The 22,748-nt window shown below is 37.6% G+C and overlaps 1 protein-coding gene across 4 annotated transcripts in view; it reads right to left on the bottom strand.

The window, feature by feature from the left end:
* Positions 1 to 928: 928 nt before the first annotated feature.
* Positions 929 to 22,748, bottom strand: part of SLC1A3 (solute carrier family 1 (glial high affinity glutamate transporter), member 3) — a 57,402-nt gene continuing 35,582 nt past the window's right edge. For 2 of the 4 annotated variants that reach the window (XM_009868880.1, XM_009868865.1), the window contains 7 exons: positions 18,807 to 19,011; positions 17,375 to 17,417; positions 8,461 to 8,756; positions 6,608 to 6,841; positions 4,133 to 4,327; positions 2,649 to 2,783; positions 929 to 1,388 (listed from right to left, as the gene is read on the bottom strand). In XM_009868880.1, coding sequence (XP_009867182.1) covers positions 1,184 to 1,388; positions 2,649 to 2,783; positions 4,133 to 4,327; positions 6,608 to 6,841; positions 8,461 to 8,756; positions 17,375 to 17,417; positions 18,807 to 19,011 — 1,313 coding nt within the window. In that variant the 3' untranslated portion in view covers positions 929 to 1,183. The remainder of the gene's footprint in view (positions 1,389 to 2,648; positions 2,784 to 4,132; positions 4,328 to 6,607; positions 6,842 to 8,460; positions 8,757 to 17,374; positions 17,418 to 18,806; positions 19,012 to 22,748) is intronic. The other 2 variants (XM_009868872.1, XM_009868888.1) reach the window with 2 other exon arrangements.

Genomic DNA, 22,748 nt, shown 5'->3' on the forward strand with positions numbered 1-22,748 from the left:
GAGATGCTACTGATAAACAAAGATTTCAAAATTTCACACTGACATAGGGAGCCTTCTTCTCCATATGGAAAAATGTATATCCAGCTAATAGCTCTGTAATTTAGGACTGGGATGACCAAGCATTTTGGAGGTTTCCAATCAGAAAACCTCCCATTGGTCTCAGGGATTCAAATTTAGAATCCAGTCCCTTTAGGATCTGAGCATCTCACCCTTCTACATTTTCTGCAGAAGGCTGGCCCTGCATTCTATTCTTATTAGTGCTTACTAAGCAGATGATTGGTGTACCCAGAGGATGCTGTGTTGTTTTTTTTCCAAACAGAGATGGAGACACACTTTTTGTCACAGACTAGGGCCTACAAACACTTGCAAACATAGATTGTTCAGGTGGGTAATGATGTTGAAATTAAAGGGGAAGAACCTTATTGGAGGTACGTGCATCCATAAATATGTGAATGTTTGCAAGTCAGTGAGAGCTAACTAGGCTAATTTTTTGTCAAGATCAGCTGAGGCTAATGCAAAAAACTCTCTCTAGCTAAAATAACTTTCACAGAACTATTTCAACTCAGCTGATAAAAGTGCTGATTTAGGGTATTTTTCTTTATTTATATATCCCCTTTGTATCCTTTCAATTAATGTCCTTTTTATTGTTTTGCTAGTATTTGAACAACAATGTAACACTAGAGAAAAAAAATCAGGTAAAGAAAGCAAAAAAACCTGTTAATTTACTTAGCTGGATGCAGTTATTATGTTAGAAATATTGATTGTGTGTTTGTAAATGTTACGAATTTTGTAACAGGTATTTAAAAAAATAAAACCATTTTTGGGCTCTGTTTTCTGTTTTTACTTTTCAGTTCATTAAAAAAATAGGTTCATAGGACTGAAATACAGAGTGACATATACACTGATTTTTGTTTTTACTTAATTGACAATCTTTCTTTTTTTTATCCTCAGTTAGCACATGTCTAGTAGGACCAACGTTGTTGCCTGTTAATTATTTTTAAGTGGGAAGCCAACATATAGCATGATCACTGCTAATTTGGAATGTATTTTCGTTAATTCTTTCCAGTGCTATTATAAAGAGAGAAATCAAGGAATAAGTGAACCTGGTGAACTCAAGATAAAAATGACTGGGAAAAGTGTGTGTTTTCCACACCTGTAGTGTTGGACTCATGCTTTCTTTACTCTACATCTTGGTTTCACTATCTAGTGGTTTCTCACTCTCGTTTTCTTGTGAGATCAGTTGGTATGGTTTCTTCATTTCATTCTCCTCTATCACAGAATTACCCATCTCAGCATCCCTGTTCTTCAGCTCATGCCGTGATAAATGTTCAACAATTCCTGCTCCAATGGAGTCTCCCAAGACATTGGTAGTGGTACGGAGACGATCCCTAGGGAGAAATAGTAGTTTAGCCTTGATTTCACCACTTGTTCAGGGAAGTATGCAGACTAGCTGTTAAAATGGCCCCTAGCTACTAGATGATTCAGCTATTCTACGTTTATTATTTTATCTGAACTGTTAATGCCAAGATTTCTTCTGCAAAAATTGGCATATGTACTAGGATTTGGAATCACAAAATGTGTTAATGCTCTTGGTAACTTAACAGCAAGAAACAGCTGAGTGATGAGGGTGATGAGGGGAGCATATGACAGATGCTCCTCAAAGACATTTCTACACTCTCACGGTTTGGGTTTATATCCTCTCAACATGTAAACCTGTAAGAATCCACCTTGTTAGCGTAAATCATCTCCTGTCCATAAACTATGGTCAGTAGTTCAGGGTGAAATTGTGCTGAAAAACATGAAATTAAACTACAATTCAGCCCTCTTAGAAGGCTCTGTCCAGAATGTGTAGGAGGCAGCTTGACGACAAATGACTGGCACTGTTGCTTGATAAGCATCCACTTACATAAAAGGCTGTGGACACGTGGTTAAATAGTCATTTGAAGAATTTCTGTTCTGATAACTACACGGACAACTTGTTCCAGGGGTCGCTTGAGAAGGCTGAAGGGTAAAAGCCTCTGGAGGTTGTAGCTAACAGGTTGTTACAGAAATGATGTTGGAGGAAACATTCTGCCTTTGATTTAGTTCCTGGACCTAAGGGATTATACCTACAGGTGTCAGTCTTCTACAAGCAAAGGAACAGAAAAACTGAGAGGCAATACATTGTGGTGGCTGGATAGAAGCGTTACACAACTATTTTTCACTTCTGTGTCCATGGGGTGGACATATGAACCTTTCCTAGATTAGATACTCAGCATGGCTACAATGAACTGCGTCAGATCTGAACCAGTTTTGAACCTGATTCATGAAAAGGTTTTCATTGCCATCCTGCAAAAACAGAAGACTGAAGCAATCATTTGCTAATTTAATTACATTGTGTCTGTAAATTGTCTTAGTTTACTTAGGTGCAGGTTTCTAAGTAACCCTTTCACCTGGAAGAGGAACCATCGTTAAGTAACACCCCCTCACCATCTGCTCTAGAGAGAATACCTTAACTGCAAGAAGTTTTGAGTCTTTTAAACACTGTATTCCAACTGCTTTCCACAACAAAAGAAACACACCACTGTTTGCAGTATTGTCAGAAAGTCCCTGGTGACTGCACTTCGAAATACGGCCTAAGTCCTTAGTGAATCCATAGAAATACTTACAAGAACCAGTCCACTGCAATGATAAGAGTAATATCATCTGTAGGCAAACCCACTGATGTAAGCACAATGACCATGGTGACCAATCCAGCTTGAGGAATGCCTGCAGCCCCAATACTGGCAGCTGTTGCTGTGATGCTGTGCAAAGAGATGGCAGAAGCAATTAATTAGCTTCCATAATAAACTCTCCGCAACATCTAGCACACATTGAAAACAGCTGTGAAGCAAGAAGGCATTTGCTTGGTAGTAAATAAAAAGATGAACACAGCCTCTTATCTGAACACTGCATAACTGCAGAGAAGTGCGGATCTTAGTCTGAGATGCTTACACTAGAACCCTCAAAATATCATTTTGTTACGGGATAAATTCCCTACTAGATGCCAAGAGGCAGACTAAACCGTAATAGCTACCTGTCCCCACAAGCTGAAAAAGGTGAAAAGAAAAGCCAAGGAGGTGAATTTGTCCTAGCAGATCTAATGCAACAACTTTTATTCTCTGTCCATCTCACTATAACTTCATGCCAGGTGAAGTATCTGTCTGCTAGCAGTTGGCATTCTGCCATCAAAAGCTGCCAGAAACTTTGAATCATATAGTCTAGTAACTGGATAGAAACATTCTTGTTCACAGCTGGTTTAGGAAGAATTTATTTTGTCAGGTGATTTGGCATGGAGCTATTCTAGTACTAATGAATGTGGAACTACTGCCTTAGAGAGTGTGAAGGCAGAGTTTTGCCTTCTGTTGATGAATATTGAATTAAGGTGCTGTTTTTTCTGGAGGGAAGCACTTCTGCTTCAAAATCTTTTACATTCCCAGTTTACATATCTGAACTTGCAGGTCTCCTGAGTAATAAATAAGTGACTCTGTTCTACAGTGTTCCTCTCTCCACTTGCTGTCATTTCTTTTTTGAGCACAAGTACCTATCACCCTTTTCTCTTAAACCATCTGAATAACGTAATTAAATTAATGCAGATAAGTTGTTCAGTGCTACTTAGTGGGTTGTTTGCTGTTCTATTTCAAGCATGAAGGCTTGTGTGCTTGAGAACATACCTGTCCTCTCCATGTCTCTCAGCTGGTGTAATAGAAGGCATTACTGCTCCTAACAGAGCTTGCTCTACTTGTATCCTGAGACCATCAGTACTAGGAAAACACTAATCTCTTCTAGCATTAGCGCTGTGATACTTGAAGTCAGCTGCATGAGTTCTTAAGAAAGAAAATGTAAAAGTCATGAATAACTGGTCTTGTTGACTCTACTAAGTGCAGTGATAGGTGTGTCATGTTTCAGTTTTTTAAAAGTTTACCTAAAGGAAAATGTGTGCTGGGCAGGCGGTCCCTTCTGTGTAGAAGATGTAAAACATTAGAATTACTCAGTTACTGCAGCAGTTCTTGTTTTTATCTCTAGACACTTTTGTTTAATCCTACATATAACAGCAAGAAGGAACCATCACAAAGATGATTTTATTAGATGTAGATAATAATGGCTTCTGTACCTGATTGTGATAATCTGCCCAAAATTCAGTTCAAAGTTGTTAACCTGTGCAATGAAAATTGCAGCCAGAGCCTCATATAAAGCAGTTCCATCCATATTAATTGTAGCACCAACTGGGAGAACAAATCTTGTAACTCGTTTGTCCACACCATTTATTTCTTCTAGACACTTAAATGTAACAGGTAGTGTTGCAGAACTGAAAAAACAAGAAAAAAAAGTAATACGTGAAGTAATTCTACGAAGAGGGAATGAAAAGAATGTCACACATTGTGATGGCCAGGGAGATTCTTCTATCTGTCTTAGTTTTTATGTAACCTACCAGAATTTTTTTTTTTTTTAATGCAAAGACTGAATCTAAACACTTCCGATGATGGAGGATGTCCTACTGCTATTGCAAACTTAATTACAGTTAATTACTGTCACTCTCTATGCAGCCCATAGCCTGAACGTGTCTGAGTTTTTTGTCATGACATTCTCCTGCTAGGCACAGGACTCTATTTAAAAATTCACACTCTAACTTTTTATGTCATGGAGTTAGGACTGAATAATCTCTAAATGGAAGAATAAAGAAAACAAGTGATGCAAAAGCAATCACTCACCACCTCCCACAGGCAGACGGATGCTCATCCAGTTCCTGAGTAAAAGAAAGCCTGCCTAAAATCCCCTCTTCTCCCTTTTCATTGCTGAGCATGAGGCACATGGCATGGAATATCTCTTTGGCTAGTCTGGGTCATCTGCCTTGTCGTGTGCCCTCTCAACCTGCTGTGTACCCCTCTGTGTGCTGCAGGGGCAGGGTGAGAAACAGAGGAAGCCTTGATGTTGTGCAAATACTGTTCAGTAATAGCTAGAACATCAGCCTGTGATCAGTGTTGTTTTGGTCACAAATCTAAAAGAAGGCACCATAGAAGCTGCTGTGAAGAAAGTTAACTCTGTCCTGGGCAGGCACTGTACACCACTCAGTCGTGTTACCCTGATGCTATGTCTAAATATGACAGAACCCAACTGAACCTTTTGGGTTCATATGCTAGAGGGGCACCCATTCAGCCTACTCATATGACACTGAGTTCCTTTTCAGAGACACCGATTCATAAGGAAGGGTAAAGTGGTTATTTTATAAGAGCTGCCTGAGTTCTTTGTTCTTAAAGGTGGATCTCTGCATCTGATCACACCAACGTAAAGAGGTTTTTCAAGACCCAGCAATCCAGATTGCTCTGTCTCAGTAACCTCTTCATTGCTAAATAATTAACAGACTTTCATGTCTTAGAAATATTTATCAATATGGATAAAAAAGTACTGATAACAGGTAAAGTAAAGAAAGGTTGTGGAAGACCGTGCTAGAAAAATCTCTTTGATGACAGTCAACTTATGGTTGATTTTTAAACAGCTTTTAAATCCACTTACATTACGCTTTCTTGCATGAATCTAGGTTTTTACTAAGAATCTTGACCAGTGCCAAGTGGAATGTCTCACAGAAACTGGACCATATCCTCTTAACACTATTACTATTACCATTACCCAGCAAATTTGTAGTTTCATTTTATTTTCTTTTAAACTACGTTGAGTGGCATTAGTTTTATCATCTTCTTTTAAAAATCATTATTAATCAAATTGTCTTCTAGGTGTTCCACAGATTTGCAGGGCTTGATATCCAAATGTCAAATGTGAAATTAGTAATTGTCTGTCTTAATATACCGTAATTTTTTTTTAAGTGCTTAAGAGCTTTTACAGTGATATAAAATTTAATCAGATTCTAAACTGATGGTCACAATAGCTCTTCATCAAGATCTTGAAAACAGTCTCAAAGACCAGGGGCTTTAATTTTATACTACACAAGTTTGATTGAAAACATGTGTCTTCGAGAGACACATTTAAAATCTATTAAAATTAAGGGTGTTTTCTTAAAGGTCATACGGTATGGAAATGTATGTTTAATTACGATAGTATTTCCTTTCATCACAGATGTGAATAGTTTTTTAATTTGTATGGCATACCTATGACTTCATCAGTAAAGACCAATAGTGGCATTTCTGTTGCAGCTTGCATATCCATCACTGCCTATCAGGATTTTGAGCACAAAACATCAGCTGTCAATAAAGGCTTTCAAGCTTTCTCAGAACCCACTCTGAACTATCCTGTTTACTGTTTCATTTTGCCAAGTATATCCTCTGCCAGCGGCATCGTTTACCAGCAAGATATTACTATACTTAAAAATCTCAAAAATCAAGGCTAATCAAAGTCACAAGGGTTCCAGTCACACAGTCGGCATCACCAATTTGATCTCCATTCAGGGATTCTTATAGAAAATAGAATTCAAGTTAATATAATGATAATAATGATCTCAACTTGAAAGCAGCAGAACTGAAATAAACAGCCCAAGTGAATACTAGGATACAGAGTTAACCAATTTTTTAGGCAAATTTGTTTCTCAGATCAGTAATATTGTAAAAAAATATAGCCTTAGAATATTGTATTATACCTGGAAGATGTTCCCAAAGCTGTGACTAATGCCTGGATTAAGCCTCCAATAAATACCCAAGGGTTCTTACGAGTGATCAGAAAGTAGAGAAGAGGTAGGACAATGACAGCATGAATTAGCAAACCAATGATAACTGTTACAGTATACATGGCAAGCTGACCACCAATGACACCCATATCTTCCATCTCAACAATTTTGCCAGCAATCAAGAAGAGGATTCCAAGTGGAGCATACCTGCAAATAAGAAATCAAATCAGTATTGTACCAAACAAAAGGAAAATTCACTCCCCCATCCAAACCTTTTGTGTTTGTATGCATGCATGAATGTAGGGTTTCACTGTTAGGATGATTGTAGTTATTCAGAAGCAGTTCAAGAGTTTAACTATTTGTAAGTAGTTCAACCTGGTTTAAACCACAGCAGTGAATGTTTCTGATAAGCCCCACTGGATTCAGGATCTGTTAAGGATTTCAGGACGTATGACATACCTTTCAGACATGTAGGGAGATAAGCTCCCCTTGGAATTTGTGTCATTTAAAAGCTAATTTAGCCAATTCTGTTACAATTTTCTGTATATGGACAAAGGCTCAACCAACACAGTTGCAGACTATGCCAAGTATCCAGTTCTGTTATCTCACCAGTGCTGTTCCTATGCTGCTGGGGAAGGAGCCCACAGCAAAGGCTGATAACTTCTGAAAATTTCAAGCTGCTTCTGGCCATGCCCCATCTGTGGGACACTGGATATATACGTAGCCTGAAGCCCTCTGTGTGACAGAGGTTAGCTGCATAGCAGCAGTGAGGGTGGTATGATCTGCTTTTTCCTTCAGGTAAGCACGGCTACAGATGAAAGGAAGAGATAGTGCTGAGCATAAAACTGAAATAATTCTACTGCAGCCAGACTTTCGGTACAGGCTTATTTCTATAAATGTCCACTTGTCTTTTCACATTAAGTTGCCACAGAACAGAACTTATCCAGCATATCTTAAGTACACTTTAAGACATGGAGAAATTTCTCAGAATTAACAATTCTGATCCACTGCTTTATCACCTTCATTGTGTTTGTACAGAAGGAGAAAAAAATTTTGCTTTGTGTAGACGGTTTCTGGAAGAATAGAATTTAAGTTACTGGAAAAAAGATACTGATTTTTAGTTCTGCATCTAATACTGTAACATATATATGTGTGCTCTTGGGTAGGCTTTTGGAGTCAATTTGTTTGTTTTCTGTAGTAAAGAAGGCAACAAGACATAGTTTCTTCTCATCACCTTCTACCTGACAAATGATGAGTCTTCGTTGTTGAAAATAGTTTATACCTATTATCTGAGGGGAAAGGCATTGGTTTTATTTACCTATTGAACACAATAAAGAAAGCAAGAAAACTACCTGTATACCAGCAGTGTGGCCACAATGCAAGGACATTCGTATATACTACACAGCTTCCAGTGGTCTTGGAAACTGATGATAACAAGGTCTTGCTGTGTAGAAATAAGATTATGGATAAGGTTTGTCGGTTTCTTTTAGTGAAGTCAGATTAGGATATAAAGAAACTGATAGCATGCAGCTGTGATAGCTGTTGTTCTTAAGACATGGAATGGCTCTGTATAAGCTTAGCAAGTTCTGCTGTAGACCTCGATTTTTTCGTGTCAAAAAGCTAAACATACTGGAAAATTAGGTCTTTGGGGGAAGTTATTGATAGGCAGAATTACAGTTCGTGGGTTCATTTATGAAAAAGCTACAAGGTAGTTAAGATATTATTGTTTGACTTCCTGCCAAGTGGACTCTTGCTATCCAGTGCCTGACTGTGATGAAAAAATATTGTTAGTAGCTTACAACGGAATTTATCAAAAAGGCACTTACCACATGATTAGAGCTACCAATCTCATGATAGCCTCATTAAGGCTATCAAAGAAGTCTTTTAATGCCTGACCTTGCTCCCTCATGCTTCCAATCACCAGGCCAAAGCTTATTGAGAAAACCACCAAGCCAAGGGCATTCACTCCATTTACAGAACCTGGAACAGGAACGAGTTCCTCTTTCATTCGGGCGAGGGTTTCCATTGCTTCTGACACATTGCTTATTACAGAAGCCACTGTGGACGTGTCATTGGATGGAATATCTACTTTGAACATTCTCTTTTCATAGTTAGTTTTGAACTGTTAAAACAAAAATAAAAGAAAAATAGATATTCTGTGAATTATAGCAAGCAAAACAAAAATCACACATTAACTTACTAATTACTTTTGTAGGACATTTGAATTCTTTGTGTAATATTTGCTGGTAAAATGTACTGTGATGAAAACCTGGCTTTCCTGAAAACAACAAAAATCCCTATTAAGTTCAAGAGCTAAATCTTTACCTTTAGCTTCCAGAACTCATTTTCTCATAAATATGTCAAAATCAAAGAACCAGACATATCATGCTTGTGAGTTTTGTGACAGAGCAATTGATTCTTAGTTTTCATTTTCATAAATTGCTGGTTTTTTTCCGAGCAACCTGTTTCCAACTGTTAAATAAATAGGTATTTTTTGGCTAGTGAAAATATTGTCATGTTCTCTGCAGTTTCCTTACCTTTTCATCTTTTTGAATTAGAAAAAAATAACCTGAAAGTAACTTAAGAATAACATGCTTCATTTTTCCTTTGCTATAGCAAAGCCATTAGTTTTCCATGCTTTGCAGTAATAAATCTTAGTCAAGAAAACGCTTCTACCTTAAATTGTTCCATTATGGAATAGGTAAATGAATTTCAAAATATTGATTTGCTTCTAAACACCTGCTTTGAAAAACAGTGTTTCACCATCTAATGCTTTACCAAAAAGAAATGTGCATCCTAAATATTTCTATCTGGGTTCATGAAGGCCTGCAACCCTGTCCTCATCAAGTTCTTTTGAACACAAAAATATAATATCACTAGTAAAATGTTTCCAGTGTATCTCAGGGTGTTAAATACGGGATGCTGGTGTCAAGATTATTCAGCAACTTTGGAATTTTATTCCTTTGGGCCTGTCAAAAAGGACAAATTTTGATTCCAGGATCTGTAATATTATTATTAATATCTGGAGACTGTTCTGCACTCCAAAAGAGTTTGATTGAAATGGAGTACTTATGACTAAGATGGGAAACCTGACTACCAGCATCTGTCGACACTGACCTGGTTTTCTGTTATTTCCCACACCTAAATAGTTTTAGGCACTCCTTCCATGTAATTGCCATATCCCCATGAAGGTTTAAAGTATTTTAGAATTTTAAATAAAACTTGCTTACAGACAATTTATGGAAAGTTTTTGAATAAGATGCAGCCAAATGAAACTGCACGGAGGTCAGATATTCTTTATGTTAAACGGAATTTGCTAAAACTTTTAATTATTTGGCCTGTTGTTAGAGCAGATAGCTGAGCTGTTTGAAGAGTTGGCTGGCATGGAAAAGCCCACTCCCACTTCTTCACCCACTTGCATCTAACCTGTGATAATTTCTCCTGTGTCAGTTCTAGTTTGATGTCTCTGAGCCAATCCTACCTGTTAAATTGGTAGAAAACTTACCAAGTAGAAAAAGTGGCCATTTTTGTGTAAAAGTGGTGAATAGGCTCGCTGACTGATGTATGTCAGAGCAGGCAAAATGCTGAGACTGGAACTACACAGCCAGGGAAGGAGGGATGGGGTTGCACCTTTGAGTGACAGAGGAATTAGAGTGAAAATGGAAATTTCTAAAACTCGTCACTAAAGAATTTTTAACTTACTTGTAACAGGAATGTTAAAATACTGCCTAATGCTGTATATCAAACACTTCTAATATTTCCTTTTTGGTGTTTTTTTTTGTTTGTTTGGGTTTGGTTTTTTTTAATGTGTACAGTTATTATAATTGTGTTATATATGTATTTTTCTTACTGTTTTTCCATAGAAGAAAAGCTTAGGTAAAAACTCCTTAATGCAAATATCTAAAGGCTGGATTTGTGGGCATATAGATTAGATAAGCACAAAAAAGCAAGCTGATTAATGAGGACTGGAATTAAAGCCTGATTTCCTAAAAAATTTCCTATTAATTTCCTATTTTCCCTAGACATATCCTGGCTGATTTCATCCTGATTCTCCTCTATGACCCTCAGGTCCTTCTCTCATTCCTACCTGTCTGACTGGGTCAAGATCAACATGTGGTACATCTGTCGGACAGGATTTGATGTGTGCTGCCTGACTGGCTGGCTGATGCCTGTTGGAACAGGTCACAAGCTAAGTCATAAACCACTTTTGTTTCAATGGCAGCATGGTCTGGATTTGTCTGAGAATTACGCCCCTCAAGTCAAATTAGGTTGGAACTGACCATTGGGCTCAAAAATTGCCACAGGGGTCTGAGAAGAAGTTGGGCAGCTACAGGGGAGAAAACACAACTGCATGAAGTTTCTCTTAAAAACCACAGTTAGAAACCATTTCAGGTTGTAATAAGCATTTTCCTTGTTTTTGGTGCTGACTCTGGAATTCCATCCCAGCAGGAAGATGCCTTCAATGCTTTACTGGAAGTCTCTCTAGGAGTATAATATGGATTTTCGGACATCACTTAGCAAGGCCCCTTTCCATTTCAGCTGCTAGACTGGTACCTGGAGATGTAGATCTTATCTGACGACTCAGTCTGTTGGTCAGAATTTAGTAATCAGAAATGTTACCAGTGAGAACAGTCTTCCTTGAACCCCTTCTAGAGCTGTGGAGAAACAGCTGACTGAGAGCAAAATTCAAAATGGAAATCTCAGCAACAGGAATCAAATCAACTTTATTAGCTCTTGGATAGTCACTTGAGCTAGCCTTTACTTAGTTACAGCTAAATGAGGTTGAGGGTATGTCTGTCTTCTTATGCCCAAGGCTGTCTATCAAAAGTCATGAGAAGGCTCCTGGTGAAACAAATTAATGAAAACCAAATAGGGGAAATGCAAAGGACGTACCTGCTAAGGAAAAAGTATAGGTTGGCCTTTATTCTTGCTAGTGCTTTTTCAGGTGACACCAAAGGCAAAATACAAGATCACTTGGCCACAGCAAAAGAAATTTTCTCTGTGTGGAATGGTGAAAAAGCCAAGTGTTTATAGGAAGTGACAGGATGGAAGACCACCTTCAAGATGACAGAAAATGTCAAAGGTTTTGAAATAGATGAAATAACAGCAGCATTAACTATTACTGCTTTGCAGAGAAACTGGTGATGAAGAGAATATTTTCAGGCAGATCTCTGCTGGTGGGAATCAAAATCATCATTTGCTGACATTTCAGTATCACACTGTGATTCTGCAAATCCTCATTCTTTTGCAACATTCACTGATGTAAGAAATTAGACAAGAAACTGATCGTATAACAGACTGCAGACTTGAGCGTCTCGGAAAAGCTGAGTCTGCCCACCTACACTGATAGTCTATCATAGACTATGATGGACTAGACAATGTCATTGCTGAGAATATTTGATGCACTTTCTCTCCAAGTAGATATATTTTTCCTGGTAAGATTTTAGATGCAGAATACTCATAATTTTTCCTCAAGTTCATGTATAGAGAACAAAATAGGAGCAAGGTAAACATTGTTTGGAACATATTAATTCTGACAGTTTTCTTATCTGCAAGTAATTTTTTTTTTTTTAAATGGCGTTTCTGGACTTCTTTACAAGACATAGTGCAAATTAACAACTTTAAAACTACTTTTAATTATCTCATTATGAAATAGGTAATGTAATTACTTTATTGCATAATATAATGAATTAGGTGTTTACACTTCTATTATTATTTTGTTTTCATTAGTGGTACTTGACACTCACAGTTATTTGACTTGAATATATTGTATGATTTTTTAAGAAGCCACATTACAACATGGCGGTAGCACATTCCAGTGGTTAACTTGCAGACAAGGTAATTGCATGGGTAACTGCTCTGATAACTCACAATTTATCGTCAGTACTCTGAGGTAGTATAATTAGCACTGTCTGGGCTAAGTCTGATGATATTGCAGCTTTTAGTGAATAATGATTGCAACAGCAAGAATTTTGCTTAAAAGTAAGCAAAAAAAAATTAAAGAAATTAAAATAAGGCAGTGATATCTCATCTTCCTAGTTACTTTTTTCTTTCCTTTCCATACGGACATGTGTGAAATCATTCTGAATTTTCTGCAGAAGAGCTGATGACACAGATTAAAATATATCTTAACTAGACAAAATTATCTTGAGGAACAGATGGCATATATTAGTATTCATGTCTGAATGTGTGATTAGCACTTCCAATACCCTTGATAAATATGAGTTCAGGAAAGAATATTTAACTTTTAAAAGCCCAGAAGAAATGTAGTTACCAGATGTACCTCTCCAGTTCCTTAAGCTTCAGCTGGCATCATATTCCACCTATTCACAACAGAATGACCTTCCCCAAATTGTTAGGCTGATTCTATTTCGCTTGATGTTCCAAGTCCGTTTGTGTTTCTTTTGTCTTTTGAAATATCCCCAGAGCACAGCACAAAGAACAAGCAGTGAAAAGCAGTATTTGCTTAACAAGCCGACTGCTTACAACTGCTTAGCCCCAGACGAGGTATGTTTTTTGAATTTGGCAAAGAAAGAGGCATGAAGCGATAATGGGCAGAGCTGAAAGATAAATCCAAAGATTTCTTTAGATATTCCTAAACTGAGGATGAGTATTCTGGAATAGAGAATATTCTGAGCAAAGTAATTAGTTTTAGGTAACTGTGGAATGCTTGTTTGAAGTCAGTCTTTTCAGATTCTTGTTAACGATAAAAATCACAAAAGCTCTCAAATGATGAGGACATAGTGAAGGTAGCAACATGTCATATGGAAATAGACAGCACTGCCAAGGATGAAGTTTCCATTAACAATCTGCTGTTTCCAGTGATCTCCATCTGCCACTGATTTATTTGGAGAAGGTCCTGATAGAGACATGGTGCCAACAGGACTTTGGTCTTTCACAGGGCGAGAGGGAGTACTGAGTGAAGAACAGAGGGAAGCCAAAGCCCAACATTTTCCAGATTATTCTTAACTTGACCTATTACGCAAGGATGGTTCTTTGTCCCTGTAGGCTTTCCTGGAGCACAGGGCTGAATGCCACCAGCTAAGCCTGAAAAGATTCTGCCGATTCTCAGCTGAAAGGTTTGAATGAAAGGATTTCCTTAGCTTTTCTGTGGGTTCTCTTTCTCTCTTACAGGGACTCTTCCTGGCATCTGGGATCCAAAATGGAGGGTGCTTTTTGGAGAGGAAGGGGCATATTTTTCCACCACTCTTCCTGTTTCTGGGGAAGAAAATGGGCAAAGAAGGAGGAGAAGAAGCAAGAAGAGGCAGATTTGTTTGCCTCACAGACTTGCTAGGAAAGAACAGGAAAGGGAATTCAAAGGACTGAAGAACTATAGAAAATTTAGGATGATCTTTCCTAAATACGTCTTAAGGTCCCAGTCTTCCTTCACCACTCTTCTTCTCCCAGCAGAAATCATATAAAAGCTTTCCCAACTCCATCTGGAAGCCCTCCCCACCTTGTTTACCCTCTCCACACAGCTCCATTTCATTTTGCAGGAGAGCAGTTTCACATCCAGAAAACTAGCTTTACTTCCCTAAAATTAACTATGAAAATACAATTTTCCATGTCTTGTTTTACAAAATTTGAGTATTAGTTCATCTTTTAAGGTTAAAACGTTTGGAAATAGTTCATGTCATGTGTTAGTGGAGGTGCTGTGGGAGGTGGTTGCTATTGATGGGAAAAGTAGCAGGTTCACAACTGGGTTTGAAGGCCATGCTGAAAAAGAAAGAAAAACCTTCCAGCGGTTACCAGTGTAGATCTCTGTCAGGAAAGAAACCTGCCCAAAGATGCTGTAACACAGAATGTGAGCACCTAATACATCACAAGATGTGATTTGAATGTGGAGTGCATATATGCCAGTGATGGTTTCCAGGTGTGCAAGCTGTGGATCAGTATTATGCCTTTGAGCATGGATGACTATAAGTAGTAGTCTGGTTTGTGTCTGGTTCTGTAGCACAGTGTCACAGAAACAGGTTAGTGCCAGGTACAAGATCCTTCCTTATATATATATATATATGTGTGTGTGAGAAATAGATGAAAAAAACCCAATATAACATTTATAAAGGCAGTGATGGAGTCAGATGTAGAAAGTCACCTGGGTACCTATGAATCTTACATATAGTTGTTTCTCCTGTAAAATGTTTTTGTTTCAAAAAATCTGCTAAAACAAAATAACTTAAATATAAAACTTTAGGTGTAGGCACCTGATTCAAAAGATAATAGAATCAGTATGATAGATTTAAAATCCTGGTGCTTCAGTAAGGATAGCTGCTGCTGAAAGCCAGTAGAAAATTCATTAAACATTTCCTGGTTTTTTGAACCATTTTTTGGAAAAACCTTTAAGCTGTAAAGCAAATGAGAAATACGATATACTTAATGTAAGCAGAATGCACAAGACATCTTTAATTAAGAACATAGATTTAGGGCTGCTATTCACTGAATCAAGTTTCCTGTTGCTGTAGGATACTTGTATCTAGAGAATTTTTCAAGCTGATGAAGTAGGTTGTTCCCACGAGTCCTAATTGAAGACTTTTTCAGGACCTCACCTTCTAGGTTATGAAGGTTAAAAATGTTACTAATTCACACTTTAGTTTCAGTAATAGTGATTTCCATTTCTTCTTGTATGAACATTTTTTTTCTTCTTGTACAACTCTGTTCCTACTTCATTTTTTGTACTGAATAGTTTTTAAATCAAGCTTACTTTTTCATTTATTGCTATGTTCTTCAGTAATCCCAGCAACCTCTCTTTTGATTGTGCTTATTTTACATCAATATTACTGTGAATGTAATGACTCATATATACTCAGTCACATTCCTTTGGCTTTATTTCCTCTCTTGGAGTAATGTTATATTTCCTTGAGGTGAATTAGAGGGTTGTTTTAGATTTTCTTCTTCTGATGATGACCTCCCATCTCAAAGCAGAAATCGCTCTTAATTTCTAAATGCCTATTTCACATGTGATGAAGAGCTAAAAGGAGATAACCAAACATGCTGTTGTCTGTAAGAGACAATTCGCTTTGTTGTTGTACTTTATAGTATTATAGTGTGTGAGAGATATACCACCTTCTTTGACATTTGTCATATAAATCTTATACAAAGTGCTTGGACTTTCTTGTTGTCTGTAAATTTCATTATGGCTATGTCATTCATAAAAATATCAGTTGAGGTACACTCAGCTTCTTCAGCAACTTCCACTGCTGTGTCCACAAATGTTACAATTCTTACAATAATCTTATCCCCTGCCCAGCTATTTCATTTCCCTCATGTTAAAACTTTGTTTTACAGAAGTTCAAAGAGATTAAATTTATTGCACTTGAATGGCACAAAAAAAAGAAAAGAAAAAAAAAAGGTGAAAGGTATAATCTGTGTTTCAGAAATCTGTGTTATTCTTCATCTATTTTATTTTTTTTCTAATGTACTTTTAATTTTCATTTATTATAAGGTCTTTATTCTTTCCTACAAGGTACTCATCCTTCAATACAACTGAGATCAAGCTAATGGGTTATTATCAGCTTAAATAATTTCCCAAATCTTCTTGAAATTGAGATTGGAAAAGCACTGTGGTTGCTTTCAGCAATTATAGATAACTTCCCAATTTGGGAGCTTTATTAAAAATACTTGCACCAGGTCTGTAACTTTATGCTCTAATTATTTCAATTATTTGAGATAAAAAAAATTGGTATAATTCTCTGATTTTATTACATTAAATTCTTTGAATTTTGTTTCTAGTTTAGATACAGATTTTTTTATTTACATACTGCTATTGTGCATCAGTGTCCTGAGTTCATCACCACCCTTACTGAAAACAGAGGCATAGCATTTGTTGGTTTTGGACCTGAGGCATAGCATTTGTTGGTGTTGGACCTGGTTCTAGTTATCTTTAATCTTGACCAAATCTTCAATCTAGAAAGTTGCTGGGTTTTATTGGTCTCTGTTTATATAACTAACTAAATAGCAAAAAAAAAAGTTACTGTTTCTTTTTAATTCTTCTGCAAGATGTAACTCAGCTGGATTTTTGAAAGCTTCTGCTTTATCCTCTTGCTTCTTGACCTCCACATTTCAGCTTTTTTTTTTTTTATTGCTATAGCAATAACTGGCAAATATTATCAGTTCAAGTTTGTCTGTGGGGTCAATGTGAAGAAATTAGATTATGGAAGTACACATTATAGTTTTCACTGAATCTTTTAAAAAAGGAATGTAGCTAATTACTATTAGTTTCTGCATAGAACAGTTAAGTTTAAGACCAGGCTAATGACAGACGAATTTTGGAAGCAACAAACAAAGAGATGCCCCTAGGTTGGTTTTGCTATTGATGTCCACAAAATTGTTCTCTCTGTTCCAAACCTATGCACATTTCTGACATGACATTCTTGAACATCTTCCAGTCCTCGTACAGATGGTGTATGTCTCAGTATCTCCCAATGTAACATAACAGTGTTTGAGAAGCAAATTCTGTATTGTCTTTAATGAAGCTTTCTGTTGAATTACAGATCTGGCATTTTGAAAGAAAATTATATGTTTTTATTTGCTGTGCCAGGTGATTTCTCACTTCTTAGAGTACATATTGAGACAATAAGATTGAAAACAAAGTACAGCTTTGGTTGTTTTAGATTAGTTTGACAGCTGGCAGCATATGTAACATGTTTCTGCTGTAAGTAGGTGATACTCCTGTAGAAAACGCTATTGCATTTCAATTTCTTACATTGTTATGTTTTCGTTAGAAAGTACAAAACTTTTTACCTGTTTAAAGCAAGCTTCCACTAGATTTGGAGGGAACATATTTCTGTGAAAAAGAAAGAAAATAATGTGAGAAGTAATAAGACTCTAATAATATCTTAAGTAGGGGCACAGCTAATGAAAGAATTGACCAGCTAATTTTCAAAGGAATCCTTAGACAAATATGTAATTATGTATAAAGTGAGTAGAGCTTTGCATATAGCATTGGCCTGGTTAGCTTTATCAGGACGAAATGTAGTAGGGTTGGATAGATCCTGGCAATTGCAGTCTCTGTATCCAATATTGTATGGCAGGTCTGGTTATGGAGCAGAGTATTAGCTAAATTATCAGATGAACAAAGCTCTGTGGGTCAGTGCTGACTTTTTATTTTTATTAATGCTTTCTGGATCCAGATTAATAAAGAAATTACTAATATGGAATGCATTTCTACTTCTCAAAAGTTTTTGCAGTCATGTAGCCTAGGACATCATGGCATTTATCACTCAATTTAGAGTCTTGTTGTGATTAAGGAATTCTGAAGTTTGAGTATTCTTTCATAATAACACATACACTTACATATGTGTGTTTATACCTGCTACATATGGGGGCTTGTTTCTTTGCTTTCCAGAATGGTGACATTTCTCAGGGAATTAGAAGCAGCCTAACTGAATAAATCTTGAGGAATCTGAGTGCAAACCTCTTCATGGGTCTTTCTGAAGTCCCCCTTCCTGGCAGCATGACTCTTGGAGGCCTTTTTCCATGTCTCTGGCTTCTCCAAATGGGTTAGTGGAACACAAAATTTTGGTGGCTTTACCTGTGGAAAAGCTCCCGAGTTCAAAACCTCAGCTTCCCTACTCCCTGGAATACATCTGTGACATATTAGCTCTATAAAAGAGGCATTGCAGAGTCACTGAGCAAGGAGAAAACACGATTTTGTATCTGTGCCCCTCTATTTCAAGCATTTTACTTGCCTGTCCCTGGAATTTATTTCCCATCCACACAATTAAACAAGTTGAGTAGATGCACCTGGATCGGTCGATACAATTCAAAATTAAGATGAATAGCTAAATCAGGGATTCAAGTGAAGTGAGAAAACTGCTGAAAGTTGGAAGTAAAGGAAAGCAGAGGAACTTCGTAATAAGGACTGTGCTATGGAAGGAGGGGAAAAGACCCATGCAGATAGCAGAACAGAAGTCTTTCTTTTGTGCATGAAAGAAAGAATCTTTCTTTGAATATTAAAACCAGTTTCATCCCTTGCAACAGCTTGAATTGAAAATAAATCCATGTACTCTTTTGTAGCATTGTAGGGATTAGAGATATCGTTATCACATAGTTGAAAAAAAATCGGCTACTTTATGCAGTCACTGTTTAAAATTGTCTACTTTTGTTCCTATATGAATCTAAATTTGACTGTATTTGCTACTGTTACAGAAAATGTGCAATATCATAGCCATACCTGATTAAGTCAAGAAAGGCATCTGCTGCTGTCACTTGCACAATTTTGCCTTCTCTGTGCATGTTTTCTTTAGTACCTTTCCCCGGGTGGATGATGACCACAATGATTATACCAATCAGTACAGCAATGATCGTAGTACTCATGTAGTAGACTACTGCTCGGACTCCCATCTTCCCTGATGCTTTACTATCCAGGGCAGCAATTCCTGGTAAATTTAAGCACAAGGAAATTCACCTCATACAGTTGTGAGTAAAGAGTATAAACTCAGCATGATGGAAATATTTTTGTGGGAAAAGTTTTGATGACCAGTCCATTTAAAGATACCCAAGGTAAGCTGACCCTTTTTGCAGCTTGTTCAGCCACTGGCTTCCCCTCCCACCACTAATGCTTGTTATTACATGATTTTCTGTTTATATTTCTATTCTGTGCTTTGTTAGCACCTTGTTAAAAGCAAAGATACCAATCTGATGCAGTGTGGCACTCCTCATATTCCAGTGAGTCAATTCATTGTTTTTGATTAGCCTAGTTACCCTAGCCTGGAAAATGTGCCTTAGAAATGTGCTAGTTTGCAATGGTAAGAAAGAAAAAAGAGTACTTTCAAGTATTGTTGATAAAGTTTGCTACAATTAGTATATATAAAGAGTTTTCTTCACTCCCTAGTGGAATGACTTCAGTTTACTCCTGTCCCAAGCTAGGGGAGTTTAAAACAGATTACATGCTGTTAGCTTGATTCAGAAAAACCTTACTATTTTATGAATAAACATTGAGGATCTTTTATAATCTTTGCAGAATTTGTGACATTAATCCTAATTCTTGGCTCATGTTAATGCATCTGATCTAACATGAATTCTGGGATGCTCACTATGGCATCTGCTAAGGTGTTTGTTTGTCAGATTGCGCCAACAGGGATGCACTGTGTTTTTTAAATGAAATTGCAGTTCTGCTGGGGAAATAATCTCGTGAGAAGGTGTGTCTTCTGAGGACCATTAGAAACGGAAATGGTCTTTCTCTTTCCAGGCAGGTGCAGTTAGTGTCCTCCTTAAAAGTCCCTTTTGTTCCTTCTCCTTAAAATTTCAAGTAGTCAATAACTTCCCCATACTTCAGCTGGAGGGCTCAAAAAAAGTATTGATGCTTCTTGTTGGAATCAAACTTTAAAAGTTCAGAACGAAAAAAAAATTCAGGAAAGGATCTCTTTTAGCTTTATTATCTCCTCCTATGGACCCCTGTATGGCACTGGATAATCCAGACTTCTGTGGACTGCCCACACATTTATCTAGATGCCATCTTTGAATATATAAAATATAGTGAAAGTTGTCAACCTTCTGTTCTGGGTACCTTTCTCAGATTTGAAAGCATTTAAAATACAGCAAGAAGACTGCATGAATATAAATAACATGGAAACATAAAATTGGAATCATGACCTGGCAAAACAAAATGTTTTCTCAAATAACTGTATATATATCGTGCTTCTATCTGTCTATCTTCTAAAGTAGGAAACATGCGCTACTGGAGGTACAGTGAAAGGACTCCAGTCCCTGATGTAAACCGAGAACAAGGCTGTGTTCCAGGCTCTGATCAAACCTTCAAAGTATAAAAACAATCACATGCTTCATACTTACCCTTTCATTTCAGCTAGCGTTTGCCTGTGCTTTCAGCAGAAGCCATTAGAGCCATCAAGATCTGTACCCACAAAATGAATTGCAAAGGAGATGACTAGATTTGCACCCTGAATTGCTTGATTTACATGTGGCTTTGTAGTGGAAGAACAAAGTGTTACTGGCAGAGTAAGAAACTGAAAGTGGAAATTCAGCAATTGAAGCACTTGATCCTTCATTTCTCTGCTCAGCTTTGCCATCTATAAAACTGGCCAATAGTGCTTATGGTAAGTTTATATTTATGTTTGGAAATCTGGTGAGGAAAATGGTAAAAACTATCAAGTAATAAGTAGTTTTCCTATCTTTAAAAAGAGGAAGTAGGTCCTGTAGGGTTATTTTTTAGAGTCCTCAGAATAATGCAAATGCAAAATAATATTAACCAATGCATAAAAATAAATTTAATACTTTTTTGAGAATTTAGATTTGGTACTGAGCTGCACCATGTTTATAGCAGACAGTGTTACAAATTTTATTTTTAAAATACCAGTATATAGCTTAAAATGAAGTGTGATTTAAAAAGTGAAAAATGAATGCATACATACTAGTCCCATCAACTTTATTTTTGCGTATTTGAGTTGCTGGTTTATGTTCTTACTTGTTGTTTCTAAAATAGAAGCAATGGTCTGTGTACATTTTCATTTTAGCTAAGATCAGCTTTAAACTTGGTTTACAACCTGAGCATGAAAAGGTTTGGAAGGAAGGTGTGGAAATGCACGGATGTTAAATCAGTCAGTTCCCAGTATCCTGCCCTTGCCAGGTGATAGATTCAGGACCAGATGCTGAGCATCATCCTTCTAGAGCGTTCACAGACGTATGTTCCTACTGCTTTAAACAAGACTGATCTTTCTTTTTACTCCATGCTTGATACTGAGTTGAGTCTCCTACAGTCCAGAAATCACAAGGAGTCAGGGGAGGGCTTATCTTACCACTAAAGATTGCTGTGTTGAAGGATTAGAGCTTTAGATCGTATTTCTTTCTTGGACTGATTCAGGCATTGAGTGCTGAACCACGTGCAATAGGTATGTCAGGGAGCAAGAGTCATGCTCTTTTCTTTCTAAGCTACTTTCCAGCTTGGTTTCCTACTACATACTCCAGCTATGACTGCATGGCCCCTTATTTTAGGTTGCTCCATCTTATTCTGGCTCCTGCTCTCATATAAATGGCTTTTCAGCTTCAAAGTAGGGAACAGCAGCGCCTCTTCTCTTGAGCTCTATATGACATGTATAGCATGTATGTATAGCATGCACGTATAACATACATATTGGCATGTATAGTGGTGAGCATTCAAAGCAGATGAATCACAGGCCTAATAAAAGCTATAGGAGGAGGAAGCAGGCTGTCACCTCAGAGAGCCCTTACTGGGGAGCTGCTGGGCAGCCCTCCCTCCCACTGAAGGTAATGGGGACTCAGGGAACTCATAAGAGGGATGCTTGGCACCATACAGAGTCGAAACTGCAGAAAAATCCAGCATATCAACAACAAGAATTATCTACAAAATATTTAAAATCTGTTTTTAAAACATGACAAAGTGAAGGGCTTGGGTTTTTTGTTTGGTTGGTTGGGTTTTTTACATTTTTAAATGTTGACAAAATTTTTTTGGAGCTGGATGGGAGTCTGGAAGGGTCCTTAATGGAAAAGCAATAAAGTTCACTCCAAAGCTTTCATTTGTCACAGACCATTGTATCCTCAGTGTGTTCTTTCACAGCCAGCCAGCAAAACTCCCATTGTCCTGAAAGAGATGTATGTGCTCCTTTCATCCCTCTTGCTGCTCTCTCCTCGCACGGATGCTGGCTCCAGCAACCTCTGCCTCCTCTCTTCCTCTCCCCTCCTCTTCCCCAAGGGGCCTGGGAAACTTCGCTGTGCCACCGGTCCCCACGCACAGGGATGCCTTGAAGTTGTCAAGGCAACCCCGAGCAGAGTGCCTGTAATTTCTCCCAGCGTGTGCGCTCACACTACATGAATGGGAATGATTTTTTTAAGTATTGAGGGGAGGCAGGGAGGGAGGAAAAGAGAAGAAGAAAGAAGGGAGCAGCAGGCATAAGCCTCTAAAACTGCAAACAAACCCAAGCTCTTACCCCTGTCATCTCCCTTCACCTACTCTTGCCCATTCTTGAGAAGTAAGTGAGGAATCAGCCACACTGTGGGTGAAATAAAGACATGACAAGGAGTTCTCCAGAGTGTCAGGGCAAGAAGCAAAGAACTACGTTGTTCTTTAATGAAGGTGTTAAGAGAATAAATGATAATATTTTAGGATGGAGGAAAGGCAGCAAACGAGTAGGTATGTAAT

This window comes from Apaloderma vittatum, unplaced genomic scaffold (genome assembly GCF_000703405.1).
Source record: "Apaloderma vittatum isolate BGI_N311 unplaced genomic scaffold, ASM70340v1 scaffold380, whole genome shotgun sequence".
NCBI classification, from domain to species: Eukaryota; Metazoa; Chordata; class Aves; order Trogoniformes; family Trogonidae; genus Apaloderma; species Apaloderma vittatum.